The sequence below is a fragment of the Asterias amurensis genome, chromosome 13, assembly GCF_032118995.1.
Source record: "Asterias amurensis chromosome 13, ASM3211899v1".
NCBI classification, from domain to species: domain Eukaryota; kingdom Metazoa; phylum Echinodermata; class Asteroidea; order Forcipulatida; family Asteriidae; genus Asterias; species Asterias amurensis.
The window spans coordinates 1,826,332-1,848,645 of NC_092660.1; the positions used below are offsets into that span (position 1 = coordinate 1,826,332).

The 22,314-nt window shown below is 38.6% G+C and overlaps 1 protein-coding gene across 1 annotated transcript; it reads right to left on the bottom strand.

Moving 5' to 3' along the window:
• Nucleotides 1-5,315: 5,315 nt before the first annotated feature.
• On the bottom strand, nucleotides 5,316-22,149 carry LOC139946485 (cilia- and flagella-associated protein 57-like). Its single transcript, XM_071944154.1, has 20 exons — nucleotides 21,994-22,149; nucleotides 20,631-21,107; nucleotides 19,863-20,122; nucleotides 19,128-19,299; nucleotides 18,457-18,609; nucleotides 17,869-18,011; nucleotides 16,935-17,100; nucleotides 16,118-16,231; nucleotides 15,694-15,906; nucleotides 15,090-15,263; nucleotides 14,714-14,875; nucleotides 13,556-13,805; nucleotides 12,898-13,088; nucleotides 12,141-12,314; nucleotides 11,224-11,382; nucleotides 10,298-10,441; nucleotides 9,681-9,797; nucleotides 8,451-8,582; nucleotides 7,659-7,802; nucleotides 5,316-7,310 (listed from the first exon to the last, which is right to left on the bottom strand). Exons 2-20 carry the CDS (start codon nucleotides 21,099-21,101, stop codon nucleotides 6,996-6,998), a joined length of 3,654 nt encoding a protein of 1,217 aa, XP_071800255.1. The 5' UTR covers nucleotides 21,102-21,107; nucleotides 21,994-22,149; the 3' UTR covers nucleotides 5,316-6,995.
• Between the last annotated feature and the right edge of the window lie 165 nt (nucleotides 22,150-22,314).

Consider the following 22,314-nt stretch of genomic DNA (forward strand, 5'->3'; position numbering starts at 1 on the left):
TTTGTGAGATTAACTTGGGTTTTGTGCCTAAAGTGCAAAAGTACCCTTGGCAGAAATTTTGTTCTAAGGGAAAGTTTACGAATCCAACCGTATTTCATTTTTGTTTATCTACTTTGAAAAACCTGATACCATCATAGGGATTACAAAATTTAAGTTAAAGTGGTGTTTGGAACTTTTCCTTAATAAATAATGAGACGCTAGATTAACAAAATCATGACAATTAGGATCCGAACATGACAACTGGTGACTTGAAGTCTCAACCCGACGGAAATTTCCTGATGGACTAGTCTTCTAATTAAAAAAGCATCATTGGCTTCGACCAATATGCACACAGGAAACAGCCCAAGACAGTGTGACATCACCTTGAAAAAGCTCTACATGACAGGGACAACATCAACAAGTTTGTAGAGCATCTTGGAGTGGGGGTTGGGATTACAAAAGGGAGGGACTCTGCAAGAGAACGGGTTAGATCTTCCTCTACCTTTCGCCGTCTTCTTACTCCTCTCTTGGTCTTGTCTCCATTTAGACAAACTTGGGGTATCCGACCTCCTTTATTTTTTATTTCAATATTCGAATGGCTGTGCCAGCTCCCCCCCCCCCCCTCCCATTTGTAACATCGATTTTGTTTAGATTGCCAAACCACAAAGTAAAACGTTTCTTTTAAAAACACACTGGTGTTTCCATTGCCCCCCCCCCCCAAAAAAAAAAAAAAAATGTACCCTGTTTTTGGTACTGGTGAAGTGACATAAATAGTAGATGAGGATATTGGATGAATTGAGTCTGCATGGTCTTTGAGGTTTTATTTGAAAACTGGTCGGTCGGATACAGCAATTTGCCCCTACCTTGGTCCATTGGTGTCCTCTTGCTTCTAGATCCACAGACAACCACACAATCCATAGACAACTGCATCTCTCCTTCTGCTGAATGCGGGAGCTGTTCACCAGCTGGTACCGCCACTCTCAATGCCTCACAAGTCGTTGGTTCCCTCGTCTTGGTCCACTCCCAGTAATAAGCAGCAGGTTGTTATCTTTGGAGCCACTGAAGGGACAAATCAAACAAAATTGAAAGGTAAATATAAAATATTAAAATTATTTCCTTCCACGAAAAATAATATTTTGATCCTTCAAAATACAGTTTTGTTCGCAAAAACGATGCATTCCTTTGTTCCCTAAATTTTTTTTTAACCTAGAGCAAGGGAAAAAAAAAATTCCGGTCATCAATGCATCATATCTAGGACACTGTGGAACTGGATCCAGTTATTAACTCTTTCAGTTTTATCTTTTCAAATGAATCTACGTAAAAAAAAAATTACTTGATTAAAGTTTAAAATCAGTACAACATTGTAATAATTTGAATTAATTTTCAAGTCATTACATCATTGCAATAAGGAGTTGGGCTACGACTATTAAATGTTTTCATTGTTTAAGCTCATTCAACTGGAACCAGTCAACATTTGGTTTCTCTTAAATAAAAATCTGCAATTCTTCAATTTAGTTTAAAAACATCCAAGTCTAAAGTCGTTTATTAAGGTCACAATGCTCAACACTGTAACAATCTTCAACAAATCTTTTTATGTTCTGAAATACATTGTAAGTGACAATAGAGGGCGGTATACAAGATGAGTGGTGTACTCCACTCTAAACATCTTTCTTTTTTCTTTATTTTTTCCCTTTTTTATGTCAAATGTTCAATGTTGAAATGTTCAGTCATTGTCAGATTGTATGATTAATTCAACAAGGGCTTTAATAATTATTCACTATTCAGGTATTTTTTATGTGAAACTTTCGGGTTTTGCCGAGAGACAACGATGTGACAGGATGAAAATTTTACATAATATTAAATCGTGCGGTACCCCGCTGCTGACTAAAACTTCGAACTGCCTCTGGCTACTGCCGCTGCATATCGGTGGTGTATAGTTTGTATGACAATGCTCTTGAATGAATTGCAAGGGTCGTAAATTGGGCTCGAATCCCGCCCGAGTATTATAAGGCATAATGCCTGTGATTTGTTTTTCTTCTAAAATTTATATGAATGACAACGACTTTAGCTGTTGAATAATAGTTATTTAATTATCAGTAGGGCCTACCTGTTTCTTTTTATGTGCTCCGTTGTTGCCCACTGCTGCTTCAACGTTGAATATTTACTTGGAGAAAACAACCCCCGAATGACATAGTTCTGAGTCAGGGTTGCAAAAAGGGTGGGCAATTTTCTCAAACATTTCACCAGCAAGTTAAGAAAATTCGTCTAGAATTGTGAGCTGTGTTCATGCGACATCATTTTTAGCGTTGTTCCGTCGCCGCCCAGTCAGTCGCGTGCTCCAATGTCCACTAGGCATGTGGGATGTCGAGTTGACCGAACGGTCGAGTTGACCGACGGACGAGTTGTCTAAACACTTTAGGCTCGAAAAGTGAATTTTGTGTTAATTTTTCTGCAGCTTTGTGGACCGATAGATACTTTATTCTGACGAATGAAAGCTCCAGCTGGAGTAGGTTCTACTTATGACAAATTTTGCCCGTTAAGTTCATCAAAAGCGGGAGGTCCGAATCCCGTCGAGGAGCGCGTGTCCAGTCCGTGGTGGTCCCGTCGAAGTCCAGGCGCAGAAAGAAAGCCATGTGGTGTGCAATCACGTGCTTCGAATTATAGCGCCAAAAGCAGCCTAGATTTACATACAGTGCTCAGAAACCCAATAGGTTGCCGTATGCAACTGCAATGACTTTAAGATGCTCCGCCCATTCTTCCTGTAGTTTGCATATTAAACATTCTTCTTATATAACCGGTTCTTTCCAGTATTTTATGCTGTCTGTTGTCGCTATGCTGAAAATGATGGCAAGAGCTATTCCAACAGCTTTACCCAACGCACTATTCTGTTTTAAAGCTTAGTCAAGTTTAATAATAACACTTATTAACAGTGTTTGTGCGCAAAAAGGTGGTGGTAGGCGGCTGAGAAGTCTGAAGTTCACAATTAGAAATCCAGACTCACTTTTTACCCCATTCCAAGCGTGATTTTAAGAGGCAATCAGTGGGAACGAAACTATGAAGCAGAGGGGTGGGGAGAGATAGCTACATGGAACACTGATTCTTATGTCTAAAAGTGTCCGAGATTTTGGGGTGGGTAAGGCGGGCGGGAGGAGGGTATATATATTTAACCTCTTGTTCGGAAGTAATTTTCTCGGCTTTTATGCATTAAATTAATGACAGTGAAATATAGCAAATGAGTACAAATACCTTGTTACTATAATCAATGATAAACTTAACTGGAATAAACTGCTATATGCAACAATGTTTTTCCTTCGAAGCTGAAGCAATTCAATGTTGACAGTGACGATTTTACATTTATTTTATCAATCTGTAATTAACTTTTGACGTGTATGGTTCACTTTCAAAGAAAAGTATGGAATTGAGCGCGCCCGGGTAAAGTAAAGGGCTCAGCGCTCGGTAGGTCACCTTGCCAACTTTAACATTTTCTGAACATGCAATATCTAAGAATGATTTTAATGGATCCGGCCTTACACTTTGGCTGATTTAGGTTTTCTCGGTCAATTTCGTTGACTGAGCAGCCACACACTTCATGCGTTCAAATTAAAGCCATTTTGCCTGTCCCGTTGTTACTGCGTTTCAAATTTAACCCGGTAGCATTCGATTTCGCGCGAGAAAGTAGCCTGGTGGTTAAATTGGCTGCTCATTTGCTGAAATTAACTGTTGTTCATTTGACCGCAAAGTTGTTTTGTAAATTTGCATACCTTGCTCAGCTCACTCCTTGCTGGTCAAAGGGGGCGCTCTTCACTCACCACGGTCCGTCGTCTTGCACTCTTCTTCAGCTTCATGGTACACATTAGGCAACATTTAAATTAAAGGTTTTCGATTAAACTACATTTTAAACGTTAACTTATTGTTCTTATAGGAGCGAAGATATTAAAAGGAAGATACTAGTTTGGAAAATCACTCATAATGCCTTTGGTTATAGAAGCCTCTAACAACAGCTCCCGAGTGTAAACAGCATTTTGAGGATAATTTTACTTAAGTAATGTGGTTTAAGTTTTTATCCCTAAATGTGTTAGCATAGCTGGGAAGCGTTACTGACAGTAACGCCTCTCATATTATTCCAAATACTGATTATTACTGTGTAAGGCACATTCGATCCAGACTTTCGGCAATCTCATCGTGGAACCACTTAATTGAAATTAAATTTTCAAAGGTTAGTTTAGTGCAAAAAATAGTTAACTTTTTTTGCATCGGTCCATTTTATTGGTAAGTTGTTTGCAACAGCTAATTTTATTTTTTCAGGTTAGTTTATTATATTTGTATTTATATAGGATTAAAACAATCATTTGATCTTAAAAAAAAACAAAGGTATAATTTGCCTTTACCGAAAGAACAATTCAGTGTTTCAAAGTTGTTCAGTTGCTTTGATGTAAAGGTTGAAAATTTGAGATAAACCGAAAAGGTACTTCACAGATAAAGATTTACATTAAACTTACACAGTTTGAAGACAATGACAGTCGAAAGATTCCCTTAAAATATTACTTGCTGAGGTGCAGTAGTTTTTGAGAATTTGAGTAAAACAATGTCAGGAAAATCATTTTCGTCTCGGTTTTAGCAGATGGGTTCTCCCATCACAGGCTTTCACTTTCACAGTTATTTAAAGTTTTGTTTTAAGTTTTGCCTGCGCCAACTTTATACTTCATGGGCTCGGCAAGCTTAAACTTTTACTTATTATTGTTTAGTTGATTATTTTGAAAGTGCTACTATTCATGTGTTTATTTTAAAGATCTGACCAGGAATTAATTTTCTTATATAACCTTGGATTTCATGCTTGTGTTTCTACATAAATTGGATTTTAATTAGTTTGTATTTCTTGTTGATTTATTTACACATATTTTAAAGATATTTCGCCCTAAAATGCAACAAGGCTATATGATTATTAATCAAATTTGGCTTGAAAATGCACAAGACCTTATGTTTTTTATCAAATTCTGCCCTAAAATGCAACATGCCTTGCATTTTTATCAAGTGTTGCTCTAATAGGCACAACAAATATTAAGGCTCTTGTCTTGCTTTTTTATATAAAAAATGCTCTAAAATGCACGTAAAAACAAAAAGGCTATAGCCTTGCATTTTTTTTTTTCAAATCATAAGGCTTGCATTGTTATCAAATTTTGCCCCAAATGTACAAAAAAATCACAAGGCTATAGCATCTTTGTCAGAGTTTGGCTAAAATCAGATACAATCACAAGGGGTAAGAATATTGTTGTACACGTAGTCCACTTTTGTTTATATTAATATAATAATGATACAACAAAAAGATTAGGAAATGCTGCTGGTTTTTGGATAAAGCTTTTAAGTTTATTGTATTCAAACAGGACGGAACAGTCTTCTTTGTTTTTATATACATATTTTGTGAAATAGTTATAAAGAAATTAAACAAAAAATAACACATTTTTTGGAAAGAAATTTCATTCAGGCTATTTCCATTCGGTACAATTATTGAGAGAAGTTCAACAGTAAGGCAAATATATTCTTAAAATAGAATTGTTACGGACGGATCGTAAAAAGGCAGAAACCCCACCCAACCTGGTTTTGAAAAAAAGAAACCCCACCCCAGCCTGGTTTTAAAGACAGAAACCCCACCCAAACTTGGTTTCAAAGGCAGAAACCCCACCCAATCTGGTTTCTTGTGCTAAACCATCATCTAAACATTTCTATGGACGATTTTAATTGAACAAAGGATAAATTTCATAAACCTAACCATAATGTTGCATTAAACAAAATATCAGAAATTTGCATGGATTGATCGGACGGAGGTGAAGATTGAAATCCTGCATAATAACAACAACCCCAACCCAACCCTAGTTAAGATCTCACCCCTAACCACCATGCGTGCAATAAAATATAAACTGAAATATTTATTGAGTTTGACTACAAAATAAGTTCATAACCCCTCATCCTAACCAACCCTATTTCTAACCCTCTGATATTAAGTCAGATATTAAGGCATTTTGTGAATTATTGTCATTGAGGTGTAATTATTGCAATTAAGAGTATAAAATCAAACTAGTTAATTAACACATTTATCTAAATAGGAAGACGATAAATACATTATTTTGATTTTTGCATGAAATTTACCCGTTCTAATTATTCCCCAAAATATTAAATAATAATCTTGTAAATATTGTTTTTAAAATGTTTATTAAGAGGCACATATTAATTGATTCAATTCAATAGAAATATTAATGCTACAATGCAATGATGCATAACAAGTTTATGTACAAAATACACTTTTTAATATAATTTATTTACAATGTGTACATCATACCATCAGGGCCCAATCTTATGGCTCTATGGGCAAACCTTTTTTGTTTTCCCTTCATGAAGTAGTGCCTTGTGATTATGAACCGTTTAAAATGAATCACTCATTAAAACAGTTGCAAGAATGAAATCATATTCGCAGTTTTGTATGAATGAAGACGACAGCCTAATTTTGTTTTGTCTCACATATTATTTTTTTTTAGTATTGACCCAATTCACCTGACATCATCATCAGAATAATCTTGGATGCACCATTTTGGTGGTGGTCAATGTCACTGTTTGTTATTCAGTGAAGTGGGCAATTTAGGGAACAAGGCGTTTACATGTAAACCTATTGACCACCAAAATGGTGAGCATGGCACAGTCACCGCGTGTGACGTGCGTGCAAGGGGTCAATACAGACTCTGAAACAACAGTTTGAAAAATTGTGCAGTTTCAAACACAGTTTTTACAAGTGTTAACAAGATAGGTCACTTCATCGGACCAGTGACCGAATGTATTAAAAACCATTTTGTTGAGAAGAAAAATGAAACAAAACAAAATTTGGAGGTGACTTCAGTGGAATGTTTATCGCTCATATGCATCATGCTAAACCACTAAAAATCAAGTGAGTAGGCGGGACTTGTGTGATTCGACTGAAAGGGTTCCATCATGGAAGGAAATCTTACCAGACAGGCATAAAAGTGTAACTACTGAGCCAGAACTGGCGGCAATCTGCCTCCGGAGGGCGGTCTCTGCACAGCCATCTGCTCTGCTTCCATCAGCTGCGTCCGTAGCTTCCGTATCTCGCCACGTTGCATGTCGATGATGCGTACGTTCTCGTCGTGCTTGCCCTCGCGGCTGGAGAGGCTGGCGTTCATGGAGAAGGCCGACTCGGCTTGCTGCTCGAGGTTCTTATTCTTCTTGTTGATTCCGAGGGCCGCCTCGAGATCGTGGACTTGGGTACGGGCGATCTTCAGCTCCCGGCGGAGATCGTTGATTTCTTTGATCAAGGACACATTTTCCTGTGGGAAGGAGATGAAAGATTAAATTTACTTTTGCGACGCAAAAAAATAAAACAAGCCAAGTACCTTGGGGAAGGGTTACAACGATAACAAAATTTAAACTTATAATACAACAAAGAAGGAGAGGTAACCATGATGAACAAAATGTTAAATTATGTTTGGGTTACCTTTACCATAAAAGCAGAGAATTATGTACTTCGCAACACAATTCATAATGGTTTTATCCTGAGAGCTTTTCCATAAGGAAAATAAATGTCATTCGAAGACTTTGACCAATGGTATCATACAATTTCTTTCTTATTACATTAATAACGATAAAAATAATGGAAGATGCGCTAATAATTTTACCTGCATGATCCTGACGTTATCTGCTCTGTGAATCTCAGTGTCCTTGGTGAGTTTCTTACGTAGCGAGGCAACGCTCTGCTCAAGATGTTTACGCTGTCTGCTGTATTCTCGCTGTATGTCAGCATCCACACTGGCAGATTCAACCTATCAATCAATCAATCAATCCATCAATTAATTAATCAATCAATCAATCAATCAATCAATCAAGCAATCAAGCAATCAAGCAATCAGAAGACATTTTTATAGCGCCAAAATCAACAAAAAATATTCAAGACACTCAAGACAGTCACATGAAATTAACTTATAGCAAAACTTTTAAAACAGACGCATCCACCGATAGGGAGTGCCCAAGGCGCCTACAATATTACAATGAAATAATCTACAAATTTATACATGGAAAATGATGATTATATTATTACAATGAGCGAGAAAAAGCCGGAGATATCAAATGGGTTTTAAGCTGAGCTTGAAAGTACTAAAGGAACGAGATGAATGACTATGCAATTTGTAATTACAATTCACTTGATATCATTTCCTACAAGGAAATCCAGGGGAATGAAAAAACCTCCTGCTCTAAATATATAAAATTTGATTCTACAAAATGGCGGATGGTGTTTAGTATTAAAAGCTACTTACTGTATCATCCCACGACCTTTGCAACTCTAGAGCAGTATCTTACCAACTAGACCACCATAAATGGTGACCCAGTCTAGTTGGTAAGATACTGCTCTAAATATATAAAATTTGATTCTACAAAATGGCGGACGGTGTTTAGTATTAACTGCTACTTACTGTATCATCTTGGACGTGTTTAGCATACAACTGTTTGATGCACTCTTTTAGCTTCTTGGGTTCCTGAATGTATGCCACACAGTTGTGAAGATCAGTCTTGAAACGGCGGCAGACTGCCTCTGTGTCTCTGACCTGAAAAGTTCATGAAAGATTGACATTAGGCATTGACCTCATTTTGAGTAATCCCCAGAAGTGTCCAGGGGTCGATTTCACAAAGAGTTAGGACAAGTCTTATCTCGAGTTAGGACCAGTTACTCGTCCTAACTTAGGACTATCCATGTAATTTGAATATCTCCTAGGACTAGTCCTAAGTTAGGACTACTCCTAACTCTTTGTGAAATCGACCCCAGTGCCTCTAAACTACTCTCTACAGTAATACATCTTCAGCTTTATATAGTCTTACAATGAGATATATGTAAACTAAAATACTGTTTCTAAGCCCCCCTCCCCTTCTTTTTTTGTTTTATCTTTATCGACCACCAAGTACAATGGAGAGCTGGAACGATGAGCTGTGGTACCAATCGGGTAACCCAGCGGTGGTTATATTTTTTACTATTGTTAACATACATTGTATACTTTTTCAGTATCTGCCCTTTCTATGGTTCACCTTTTTAAATTTCTATTAAGGCCTGCTCTTTCTCTATTGTACCGTTTAAACCATTTTTAAATTTAGTATTCTCTATTAATTTTTTTTCTTCTTTTCAAAAAGAGGCCACAGGAATTTCCCATGCATGGACAATAAAGTTTTATTGTATTGTATTGTAAGTGTTAAGCATTTAATCATAATAATAAACATAACATAACATGTCAATTGAAATTTATAAGGCGCTATTCCATCAAGATCATAGCGCACTAAAAAGAAATTAACATGGACAAAGGCGAGTCTTAAGGACTTTTTGAAAAGCAGACAGAGTATTAGATTCCCTAATGGCAGTTGGGAGATTGTTCCAAATCACTAGCACAGCCACACTGAAAGCCTTTTGACCTATGACTTTGTTTGCTCGGGGCACATTCAAGCGAGTGATGTCCAGTGTGGACTGAAGAAATCGTAGGAGTGTAATGTGACAGTAAAGTGGTAATGAGGTGTAAGTTTTGTTAAAGCATTTAAAAACAGGTATCAATCATTCACCATTGACTGTTATTAGTGGTTTACTAAAAAAAAAAATTCAAACTTGGCAGCCAGAATTTCGTTTAAAATACATACAGAGCATAAGAAACACCCTCTTATACCTTCTGTCTCTCCATGTGCATTTCTTTCTCCGTTGCCTTCAGCTTCAATCTCAGCTCAGTAATGTTCAATTCCAGCTGAGTATTCTGTTTGTGGAATCTCTCCAGCTCGCTCTCCATCTGTCCACAATCAAGAAAGGAATTATTATTTTAATAATAATAAAAATAGTAATAATTTATTTTTATATAGCACTTTATCACAGCTCGAAGGGCGTCTCAAAGCGCTTCCAACATTATTACCCCTGGTCACTGGGCCTTAAAGATAGTGGACACTATTGGTAATTGTCAAAGACCAGTCTTCTCACTTGGTGTATCTCAACATATGCATGAAATAACAAACCTGTGAAAATTTGAGCTCGATCAGTCGTCGAAGTTGCGAGATAACTATAACAGAAAAAACACCCTTGTCACACGAAGGTGTGTGCTTTCAGATGGTTGATTTCAAGACCTCAAACTCTAAACTTGAGGTCTCGAAATCAAATTCGTGAAAAATTACTTCTTTCTCGAAAACGTCTTTGACAATTACCAAATGCATCCAGTGCCTTTAAATGAGGCATCCATGGGATCTTTACCAGAACTATATAATACAAGTTAAGAAGCATCTAAGATGCTTAGCATACCTCTTGAATCTGCTCTTTCATAGCCTTGATGTCGTTCTCTCTGGGCTCAATCTGCTTCTTCAGTTCCTTGATCTTGTAGTCGAGAACAAACTTAAACTTCTCCAGTTCCTGGTTCTTCTTTTTCAAGTCATAAATTCTCTTTTCCTGTAAGTGAAAAATAAAAACAGTAATAAATAAAATTTGCATTCGTGGACGAACTATATTCGAACTGCCCCTAGCTACCAAGCAATCTCTGTGGTCTAGTTTTGGTAAGACACTGCTCTAGAATTGCAAGGGTTGTGGGTTTGAATCCCACCCGAGTAACATGCCTGTGATATTTTTCACAGGACTCGGGAAAGTACTGAGTATACAGTACTAACACACATTGGTGTACAGTGTACATGAGTAAACCCAAAATTAATAATGAAAAAGTTATCATGTAGATTTTATTATTGCTTTTCTACTTGGCCTCTTGACGCCTTACTTTTTATTTATTTTGTTTGTCGGACGATGAGTTCTCATCAACAAAATTTAATTAATCAAAGTTGTTATGGGTTTGGTATCAGCTCAGAACTTTGTCATCGTGCAGTTTGTATGAAATTCATTTGCATAATTTAAAACTCCTAATAATGGAGTTTTCACTGATCAAGAATGTTTTGTAGGATTTGAAACTTTGCATGGTGGAAATACAACATGGAAAGGTTTGCGGTAACACCATGTAATGACTATTTCTAAACTCATTTAGAGATAGTCATTACATGGTGTTACCGCAAACCTTTCCGTAAAGAAAGCTTTGCTTGGCTGGTTATCTGCTGAATGACTATAGGCAAATTTTTATATAAAAAAAGGTAGCAGAAGAATCTTGCGGTTTACTACTTCATCAAAAATAAAATTACGTCGCCAATTAGAAAGATTGAAGAAGAAAAAAAGATCCTCTTTTTTCTCACCTTATCTTGGATGGTTTCATCTCTTTCTTGGATCTCCTTCTTGAGTCCGTAGATGTCTTTCTCGAGTGACTTGATAACTCCTTGGAGCTTAGTCTGCTCATTCTGTAACTTCTTAATCTCATCTTTGTGATCCTCAATCTCCTTCTGAAGGCTAGTGAACTAAAAGGGATTAATAAAGGATTAAAAGAGATTAATAAAACAATCTAAATAATTATAGTGGTATATAGCACTGATCACATCCATCACTCAGTGAAGCTCATGTTGTGTCAACATTATTACTAGGATTGGGCGACTAGTGAAGTTTACTACTCGACTAGTCCCCCCCCCCTTCAAATAGTTGCAACTTTTTTGTTATTCCCAAGATTCATTGCTGCATATTGTTTGCTGCAGGCGCAATATATAGCAAAATTCATGCTGACAGTATTGAAGGATTGTGTCACTGATGTCTGATTATATTTCTTAAGTAAATTTTGCTGTCATGAATTGTCGTGAGCGACACAATTGGTTTACCAGGCAGGTAGTCACAACTATTTTTGTAGTAGTCAAGTCAACTGTTGCAAAATATATTTGCTGCGAACTTGTGACGCAAAAAATTGATATCGCATTCAAATTTGCAGTATGAACCAGGCCCTAAGCCACCACTACTTGAGTCCATGGCACTTAATCGCTCAATCACAACATGCCATACAACCATCATGTGCAACCAAAATATGGTCAAATTAGGTGAGGGTGAAGCAAATTTTTGCATCACAGAGCTGTTTTCACAGCAAATACTTCTCAAGAGTTGAGAACATAATATACCCAGAAAGTAGATACGCACATGGTGTTAGCGCAAACCTAACATTAATTGATACCTCACCATGCAATGCCTCAAAAATCCCATATAAATAAATGAAATATTCAAGTGAATATCTAACCTTTTTCCTCATGATGCCCGTCTCCCCTTTGAGTCTCATGTTCGCTTCCTTCTCATCTCGGAGTCTCCTCTCGTATTTGTTCTTGATGTCTAGAATCTCCCGATCAGCGTCTTCCTCGATCTGTTTCTTGGTCTCTTCGTACTCTCTCATCTGTTGTCTTGACTCATCATGGGCCTGGAGAATACAAGAAAATAATTGTTAGCATAAAAACTTATAAGGGCGCGATTCAGCCTCTTTTAATGAACCAAGCAAGGCATGCTGTAGGAGTAAGGCATGGTGATGAGATCAAAAAGCATTTGGAAAATAAATTAATCAAATCCTTTCATTTCCAAATTTTGCATGAATACACCACTTTCCCATTGGCACCTATATCAGGGTCATCAGTACAAGCCTTATTTTATAGAGGTTTCTAGATGGCCCTCTGCTCAATATATTTTTTTCCCCTGTCCAAGCCAATAATTTATGACTATTGATAACTGAGTGAAAATTAATATATAAAAAAATAAAATAAATAAAAAACCCAAAACAATCCCTGCCAAAATGCTTGTGCAACCCATTCACAATGATATAATAAACATTCCCTGTCCACTTCCCCTGTGACAATAAACATTTTCTCCACCATCCCTCCACTCAACGTTGATGGGAGCACCGAAGACCCCGCAACGAGAGCCAATATGAAAGAGGGCAGTGGTGCAGGAGGCCCTAATGAGAGTTTTGTTATGGTTTTTGTTGGCGTATTTCCACTGGTAGTGCCTACCTGATCAAGGAGTGTAGTCTTCTCCTGGAGTTTGGTCTCGTAATACTCAGTCAGCTCCTCGAGGGCTTGCTCCTTGGATTCCTCTGTCTCAGCCAGCTGCCTCTCATAGTCTTCTTGCATCTTCTGACTCTTAGACTGGAGCTCTTGGTACTTCTCATACTCTATCATCAACTTCTGGTTGTTTGCCGATTCTGCAAGTGTAAGGTATGGAAAGTAGAATAAAGGCTGCCTATGGCTTTCGTATTATACATAGCATACAGATCATGGCCCAATTTCCACGGCTGAAATTGCGTGGTTTTCCTTACACGCTGTGAACTCATACTCCATGAACTCAAACGGGTCGCAATTTATGGAGTCAAAGTATTGACTCTACAAAATTGCTGACCGTGTTAGTTCGCAAAGTAAAAGAAAAACCACGCAACTTCAAGCCATATTTGTGTGGATTGTTTTATTCTACTTTTAAAACTTGCTTTCTAACCATTAATGGCCCGATCCAAGGCAACATGTCCCTGACATTATACTTATGATTCTATAGATTAAAATGTGTAAATGAAAGGCAGCAATAAAAATGTATGTGAAAATGTGTAAAAAAAAAAAGGGTAAATTATACCAGTACTGTAGTAAGATTTATTTCAAGAAGATTTTGTCAATGACTCACCAAGATCTTGGAGCTCCTTGTTCTGTTTCTCCATCTGCTCAGCGACTTCCTCCTCATGCTTAGCCTCCTCCTTGTCCTTCTCTGTCTTCAGGACCTGATTCTTGGTCTTCAAGGACTCCATCTCCTGGATGAACTTCTCTGTCAGTTCCTTGATCCTCTCGTTGTAGTTCATGTCCTTCAGACGGAGCTGGTACTCGTTCTCCATCTTAAGCTCTTCCACACGCTGCTTCAGCTCAGCCATCACAGTGTTCTGATGAAGTTGGTAAAGAGAAATTGTTAAGTTGGTTGTCTGCTCCCAGAGGTAAAAACAGCTGCTTACTTTATTAAGCGACAATTATTTGATTGAAAGGATGTTCTATCTTTCTTTGAGATTACATGGAAGTTGGCCCTTGAGCTTAGTGAGTTAAGCACAGCTTATCTTTGATTGAAACCAACAATCTACCCATGGCCAAGCTCTGGTGTTTTTGTTCAGCTGTGCTTGGGTCGAGTCCCAGTAGAACACTTGTGTCCCTGAGCAAGACACTTAACTATAGGTGCATTCGTTTAGCTTTCCTGGGTCTACCCCGGTACGTTCGAATAGCTTTGAGGGGTTCAGCCCGCAGTGCCCTGCTTGTGGAGTGGGTCACTTGGGGGTGACCTGAGGTGCATGCCGTCACAACGAGAGGGCGAGTGTGATCGTTCAATTAGCTCTTGTCAGGGGCTTACCCGGGTGAGCACTGCGGGGTAGACCCAGGGAATCTAAACGAACGCACCCTATAATTGCTTCTCTCCACCCAGGTGTAAATGGGTATCAGGCAGAGATTGTTCTTGTGACTTAGATTAGTAGCTCATATTTGTTGCACAGTTTACAGGCTGTACACTCCCCAGGGAGCTGAGATGGTTTAAGGAATGAGTTAAATGGAACAGTGACCAGGGCTGAATTTCATAAAGCTGTTAAGCAAAATAAATTGCCTGACAAAATTCTTTAATAAATAAGTGAGATACCAGTTCCAACAATGTCAATTTTAAGAAAATTTGGCTTGTTAACCAGTTTCTGTTAAGGAAGATTTTTCTGTGCTTAGCAGATTTGTTTGCTTACAGGCTTTTATGAAATAGGAATTGCTTTGAGGAGCCCTTCAAGTGTGTAAAGCAACTCTTATTATTATTATTATCCCTTACCTTTTCCTCCAGATCTGACTTGGTGATGAGGATCTCCTCAGCATAGCCAACCTCCTTGTCCCTCTTAAGGCCACGCCCTTCCTTATCGCTAATCTTCCAGATCATGAGTACAGCATCCTCGGATGTAGTGATGAGGTACTGGTCATCGTAAGTGATTCGCATCTACAAATAAAAAGTAATACAAATAAAATAAAGAATGAAGTTTGCACATCAAAATGTTCACTTCAAACATTTGTCCTCAAAAATGGTGGCATACGAGTGGTTAGTTTTTAAATTAAGATGAAAATTACAAAATAAGGTCAGAGGAAATAGAGAAAAAAAAAAAAAAAAAAAAAAAAGAAGCAAGCAAGAGTTTTGACAGGATTTAAATTCCTACCTTAGTAACAGCTGCTCCATGGCCCATGTGTTCCTGCCATTCCCCAGGTACAGTCAGAGGAAACTTAAGGGAGCGCAGAGTACCAGTGTTGGTACCGGCAAACAGCATACGTCCACTGTGTGACATCACCACCTGGGTCAACGTTGTTTCCTGTGCATCAACATCACGCAAAATCTAGACAGAAAAAAAAACAGACAACGAAGTGTTTCGAAATGTTCTCAGATTCACCCATAACATCCCGATTCCCCTTCAGAAGTGGGCTAAAGTGACAACCACTTCACAGGCAGGCATACCCGTCTTATCTAAGCCCAAACATAATCGGGTGAAGTGACATTAGAGTGAAGAATTGAGGTCACCTAAAGGTACGCCAAGTGAGTAAGTTCATTAGAAGGACACCTAGTTCAACTTTTTGAACTAAGTTTTATTTTTTACAAAACGTACTATGTATCGAGTGTTTTCCCTTTCCTATTAGAAACAAATTCACAAGCATCTTGGATTCAGATCCAAAAACTTAACCATTCTTTAGCTGACCACTAGACCACCACATTTTTCCAGCCTGGCAAGATAATGGAAAAAAAATCCTCAAAGCTCCAAAAGAACTTACCTGTGAGTCTGAAATCTCTTTCAGGGTGCGATCCGAGCCCACAGCAAAAGTGGTCTTGCCGTCCGGCGTGGATGTGACGCATGAATAACTGCAAGACTTGAGGACGCTCTCCCCTTCTCGCTTCCCAGAGTAGGCATTCCACTCGTAGACAGCTCCATCCATACCACAGGAGATGATCTTGCTGTCATCTGCGCTCCAAACAACTGAGCGCACCTGTGCCAAGAGAAAATACTTTCATTTTTAAACATGGTACTAAAATTTTATGATGAGTCAAAATAGTCAACCTTTAGTGCACACTCGAACTTGCTAAAATTTGCCTGTAAAAGTTGCATCGTGTGTTAATTAGAGAAGTATAATTATTCCATTCTGTGCAAGCATCCCCTTTTAGGTTGGTATACTTTAAGGATCTTGGATTTAAGATTACCTTTCCGTTGTGACCCTTCAAGTTGCTGACATTCTCAAATGTTGTCGAGGAGTAAATCTGGATCACGTTTCCATGGACCGCAGCAAAGACATGCCCACCATTGCTGAATGAACACTGTGAATTAAAGACAAAGAATATCAAAATTAAGATTCATATTGAACTGCCTAAAAAAAATGTTTCAATGGGTTTGGTCCGGCTAGAACGTACTGCTTTGGTCAGACAATGTCTATATGTGACCCTAGTTAGTTAATTAGTTTTGTTTGTCTGTGAACATGATGAACATGCTACCAACGGACACGGTCTGTGTGCACACATACATTCATTCAACGCCTGACCGCACCACGTCTAGTCCCTAGTATGATCGAAATACAGCAATTCAGTTTGTAGTATGTCCTTTTCATTTTAAATACATTGCCACTCCATCTAATTGCAGGGTGGGATGGTCGCTCGAAAATTTTGAGCAGGCTCAAAATTCTGGCGCACCATTCCAATCAAACCTTTCCCAGCCCGTCCATGGAGTTTGTAACAGACTGTAAAAAATTGCTACAACGTCCACTCCGTTTGGACACAGTTTAAGCCTGTTCGGCTATACTTTTCAGGACATAGTGAGAAATGAGTTCGGTGTGATGGGGGTTTACGCCTCTCTTAATATTGATGCATAAGTACATCACAACTCTAACCCAAAACGAGGCCATAGGCGCAGCCACTGCAAGTGGTGGCGGACGTGCGCCTATGGCCTTATTTTGGGTAAGAATTATGATGTCATGCATGAATATTAAGAGAGACGTATAAGAAGGAAACTACTCGATCTTTTTACCTCTCTGCAGCCCCTGATAGTGAACTCCTTAAAGGTTCGTATGTCATCAATAAGGAGATTCATCAGACGGAGTTTATCACTGAAGCCAACGAGAACGTAAAGACCTGAAGGATGTAAGGCGATGCTGTACGCCTCCTCCTGGAACTCTTTGTGTAATTCCAAAGCACTGAAGGAAAAAAAAAATAAAGTAAAAATTGTTACAGGGGTATTTTAATATAAATATGTATCGTCGTTGTCCTATAAATCATGGCTGACCCTTTGTGACCCCAATTATAATGGAGTTCCACTTCTGCCTATCCGGTGCAGATCGATATGCAACATTTATTGATAAGCCTTTGAGTTCTTTGATTCCGTCTGTCCAATAAAGTTTTTGACGGCCACGTGAGCAACTACCTTCAACCTCAGGGAGTGAAGTATTGAAGCTTGTACTTCACACTGAAATAGGGAATGTCTCAAAAGCTGGAACAGCGGGAACATAGCTCTAGCTACCGGGCAATCTTGGTGGTCTAGTTGGTAAGACACTGCTCTAGAAATGCAAAGGTCGTGGGTTTGAATACCAATCGCCTGTGATTTTTTCTCACAGAGCTCGGGAAAGTACGGAATAAGTGTAAAACCAAACTTAAAATTCAGATAATAAGATAAGATAAGATAAGAACTTTTTTATCCCACAATGGGGATAATAAAACTGGCCTTGATTCAAACAGTACAAACAAAAACACTAAAAATTGTATAACAATAAACAGACAGTAAAAAAAGACCGTATAAACAGACAGTATACAATACAATATTCTGTGCTTCAACTTTCCTCGATGGATTTCCAAGGTACTAGCTTTGAAAAGTGACAAGCTTCTGTTTTGTAAGACAAAGTAAAACAATACCCTGCAAGATCAAAATTTAATAAAATGATGCACTTGAAATTATTCTTTATACTTACGTTGTCTCGTAGTTCCAGATACGTACAGTCCGGTCGATTGAGCATGTGGCTATGAGAGGTTTTCTAGCGCAGACATCAAGACCAGTTATCATGTTGTAATGGAATGGTTGGGCCAACAGCTCAAAGGTTGCTGAGTCACCTTGCTGTTTAGACCAACAAGAGATTTTATTAACATTATCACATTGTGACAAAAAAGGTCCGAGCCAGATCATTTGCCTTTGTTTTGTAAAGAAATTTGAAACAAGCATGGCCGACAATAACAAACTATTTTCTTGCTTATAAGCAGGCCCCAATTTCACGGCTCTGCTTATACTGCCCAATTCTGCACTTACAATCACCATTCTCTGCTTACGTGCAAGCGCCGAAGTTCTGCACTAGTAAGTGTGGAACGCCAAGTAACGTGGAGTAGGCACGCACATAAGCCAAAATTTCCAGCTAACCCATGAAATAAGCTTGGCGTAAGCACAGAATTCACTGCTTCCGTAAGCGTCAATTATGTGCTTACGGTAAGCAGAGCAATGAAATTGGGCCCTCTTCTATGCAGTTGGGTCTAGATTTGATTGAGAGTTTCATGAGACACGTTATTACCTTGCCAAGATCAGCACTGGATAACGTCATGCAATAGAGCTGGTTGGTGATCGTGCTAGCGACGAGCGTTTCTTCAGAAGGACTGACGGTTAACATCTTAATCTGATGAGCCTCGGCCCGGCTTGGGTCTCCTCCAAGAACATCGTAAGGAATCTGTTGTGAAGAGTGAATGAAGGAATGGAGAACTCACTCTTGTGTCCTTATACACGGGACCAATAGCTTGACCAAGCATCAAGGGCCAGTCACACTGCAGTGTTAACGAAAACAGTAAGGATCACGACCAAAGAGAACGCATTCTATTGGTTGAATTGCTCCGCGCAAAATACGCGCACGCTTATTCAACCAATCGAGGGCGTGCATTGTTAATGTGATCGCTATCGTGTTCATTATCGCTGCAGAGTGACTGGCCCTTTCAGGTTAAGTGTCTTGCTTAATGACACAAGTGTCACGACTGGGACTCGAACCCACACTCTGCTGATGACACACAGTTGTCACGACTGGGACTCAAACCCACACTCTGCTGATGACACACAGGTATCACGACTGGGACTCAAACCCACACTCTTCTGATGACACACAGGTATCACGACTGGGACTCAAACCCACACTCTTCTGACCAGAGCTTGAGACCGGTGGTCTGAACCGCTAGGCAATAACACGCCACAACTAACCTTTATTTCTCTGGTCTTCTTGTAGAAGTCTTTATCTTCTGTCTTCTCATACAGATGTACAATTCCTTTACCACCGGAGCAAGCGAAGCCCTTGGAGTACGCTACGATTGCACCCACAGAGGGTGGGCCTGAACTAGCCGGTTCCCCTTCAGATATGCTACCCATGGCATTCCTGTATAATCGGACAACCAAACACAAAAACACAATCATTAAACAGGTTACCCTGCGTCTTTAACTTAAAGTCTGCCTAAGTTAGTCTATATGTAATGTTAATATTGTATAGATATATTGCACTTTCTTTTGTACTTGTATTTATATTTTGCTTGTACAGCGCCATGAGCGTCATGCCTGACAGACCTGAGCGCTCTATAAGAGACCACTATTATTATTATTAATATTATTATTACTTTAATAATAATAATCATAATCATAATAACAATACTTGAAAGTATTGTTTGAAGCTTTGCATGGTGTGGAGATATAAGAACATTTATAAATAAATAGTAAACTTGTGGGTACAATCATGTGTAAATCTCTTTTGTTTGAGTGTCGACTCTGAGAAGAGCCTGTTTGGTCTCGACGCTTCGAACAGCATACCGCCGGGCAAAACCTTTGTGTTTTGGCAGCCAGCTAGAATGACATATACAGTGTTTTGTCAACAGAGGGCAGTTTGAATGTAACATAGGTCACATCGTCTATAGTTTCTTCCTATTTTTTATTATAATTGTTACCTACCTCTCTGAATCCTTGCTCTGAGCAGACACCATGACGGCCAGCTCATTCTTCAACTCTCCGGCTTCAAACAGAAGAAGTTTAGCATTATCCGTTCCGACGATGACCCTCTCGTCCGACACCCAGGCGTGGGAGAGGAAATTCTGCGGCTCCATCTTCTGGAAAGCAAACTGCTTGAGGTTCCCTTCGCTGTAGCGGTACAACTTAAAGATGCCGTTGCCGACAACGCATACTTGAGTGTTGTCTTGTGGGTTGAATGAGACCTGTTAAAACGCAAACATTATCAGTTTAGCAAGGGAACACACAAAAAAACAAATTTTCTACCGGCATGTTTGGCAATGCTTCAAAATGACGTAACTTTTAAAAAAAAAATTATTTGTTGAGTTTCTTATCTAAAGTGACATGAGAACAATCACATGAAACCAATTTCAAGAAATCTCAATTTAGGTTTACACATAACTTTGTAAGGATTGATGACTAGAGCAAGCTAGTCAAACTGTTGAAACCTGTTAGAAGCTAAAGTAGTAGCCCCGGCCGATTTTCTACCTTCTGTCCCGGTAGTAATTAATAAGCAGGACAGTTCTTTTAAGAACTAAGAAATCTCCTGAATTCCAAAAATGTACGTTGCAATAGTAGAATATAAAGCAAGACAAATTCTCAAAAGAACATAATCTACCCAGCAAGTAGATACACACATGGTGTCCGCAAACCAAATATATATCGATACCTCACCACGCAACATTGCCTTAAATCCCATATAAAATGACATACCTGGTACACGTCATTGTTTGTAGCATTTGTAGTCTTAGTGACGGCCATGACTTTGGACTTCTCCCACGTCCAGTACACCAGAGTCCAGTCTGGTTTCCCGCCCTGCGCAATCAGATACTTGGAGTCGGGAGAAAACGCCATACTGACAATCTCGTTTGACTGGATATCCGTCGAGCTCAGAACCTTTCGTCTCCTCAGGGAGTGAAGGTCGTATATTGTGACGGTGGCCTTCTCCGCTCCTTTCTCAGCCACGGCGACATAACGTCGATTAGGACTCACGCACATGGATGTTGTGCCCAGAGTTTTGTCCGATCCAGGGATGAATTTCTGGGATTTTTGGTCGATGTTGTATAGGATTGTGTTTGCACCGGATGGATAAACAATGGTCTGTTCATCGACGTAGTTGATGTTGCCAGTGATCTCACCTTTGAGACCAAAGACATGTTTCATCTGAGCTATGGCAATCGCCATCTTGACCTGAAGTTAAAAAAAAGAAAAGCATTAGTTAGAAATCATCAAATAGATAGGTGATACAAAGTTACTTAAAATCTTGACATTGTTGTTCCGTTTTTTAACAGCTTATTCTCTTTTTCACTTTTTAAAAAACGTTATAAGTTTTTATAAAGAGTAAATGAGACTGAAGAGTCAGAACTTAATTATACTTTTATTAAGAACTAGGTTTAGAAATAACAAGGTATGATGGTTGAAAATGCAGTTTAAATTGCCCCACATCATTACAAATCTTAATGTAAGAACTTAACAAATATTTTAACTGGACATCACCTTTCAGCATAATTTTATTCAGAACGAGTGTCCCGTTCCTATAAAAAAAACTTAATTAAAATTATCTTAAATTAAAAAGATAATCAAAGAGTTTTTCGGAAAAGGTCCGGTTAAATTGAACTTATTATAGGTAAAACTAGAATGGATTATTATCTGATTTGACCCATGTTTGGGGGTGTGATTGAGGGAAATTTGTGATGAATAAAAAAATAAAAATGAATAATAATAAAGAAATCTATTCTGTTTCTGGGGCCTATTTAGTATTTTTCCTTTCAAAAATGTTAGCTCTTCTTGTTGTCATCAAACATGTCAAGTAAGCCTGACGAATTTTAAAAATTTATACCTTTTACGCAAAGATATTGAAAAATATTGAACAATTTATTAAATAAAGTTACAATGAAAAATACAGTTTGCAAGTGTCGGAAATACATGCTCATAGACCAACACAACGTACAGTTAACCCGATTCGTCGTAATTAAAATTAGACAAAAAACAATGCAAGTTTTTGGGGACCTGAATTCTGAAAATTCACAGACAATATTTTGAACCGATGTTATATTATGAAAAATGAATATCTTACCTTTTATTTCACTTCCGGCCAATGTTCTATTTTGTCTCAGTATCTTTTTATTATGAATTTTTCAATCCGACGATTTGTTGACGATCTTCACAGCCCGGAAATCTTGGTCCCCATATTGATATCGTTGTCATGTCAACATCCACTTGCACGCAGGTCACCGTTCAAATAAACCTCGCCTCCACTATTCTATTCGCACGCGACGTCTGGGAACCAGATTTGGTCCCAGGTCGTACAGTGTTCGACGGCTGTTTCCAGCGGCAGTTTTTTGTAAGTTCGCAATCAAGAAACATGCAGGGGCACCAGTTCACGCTCAACTTTGGG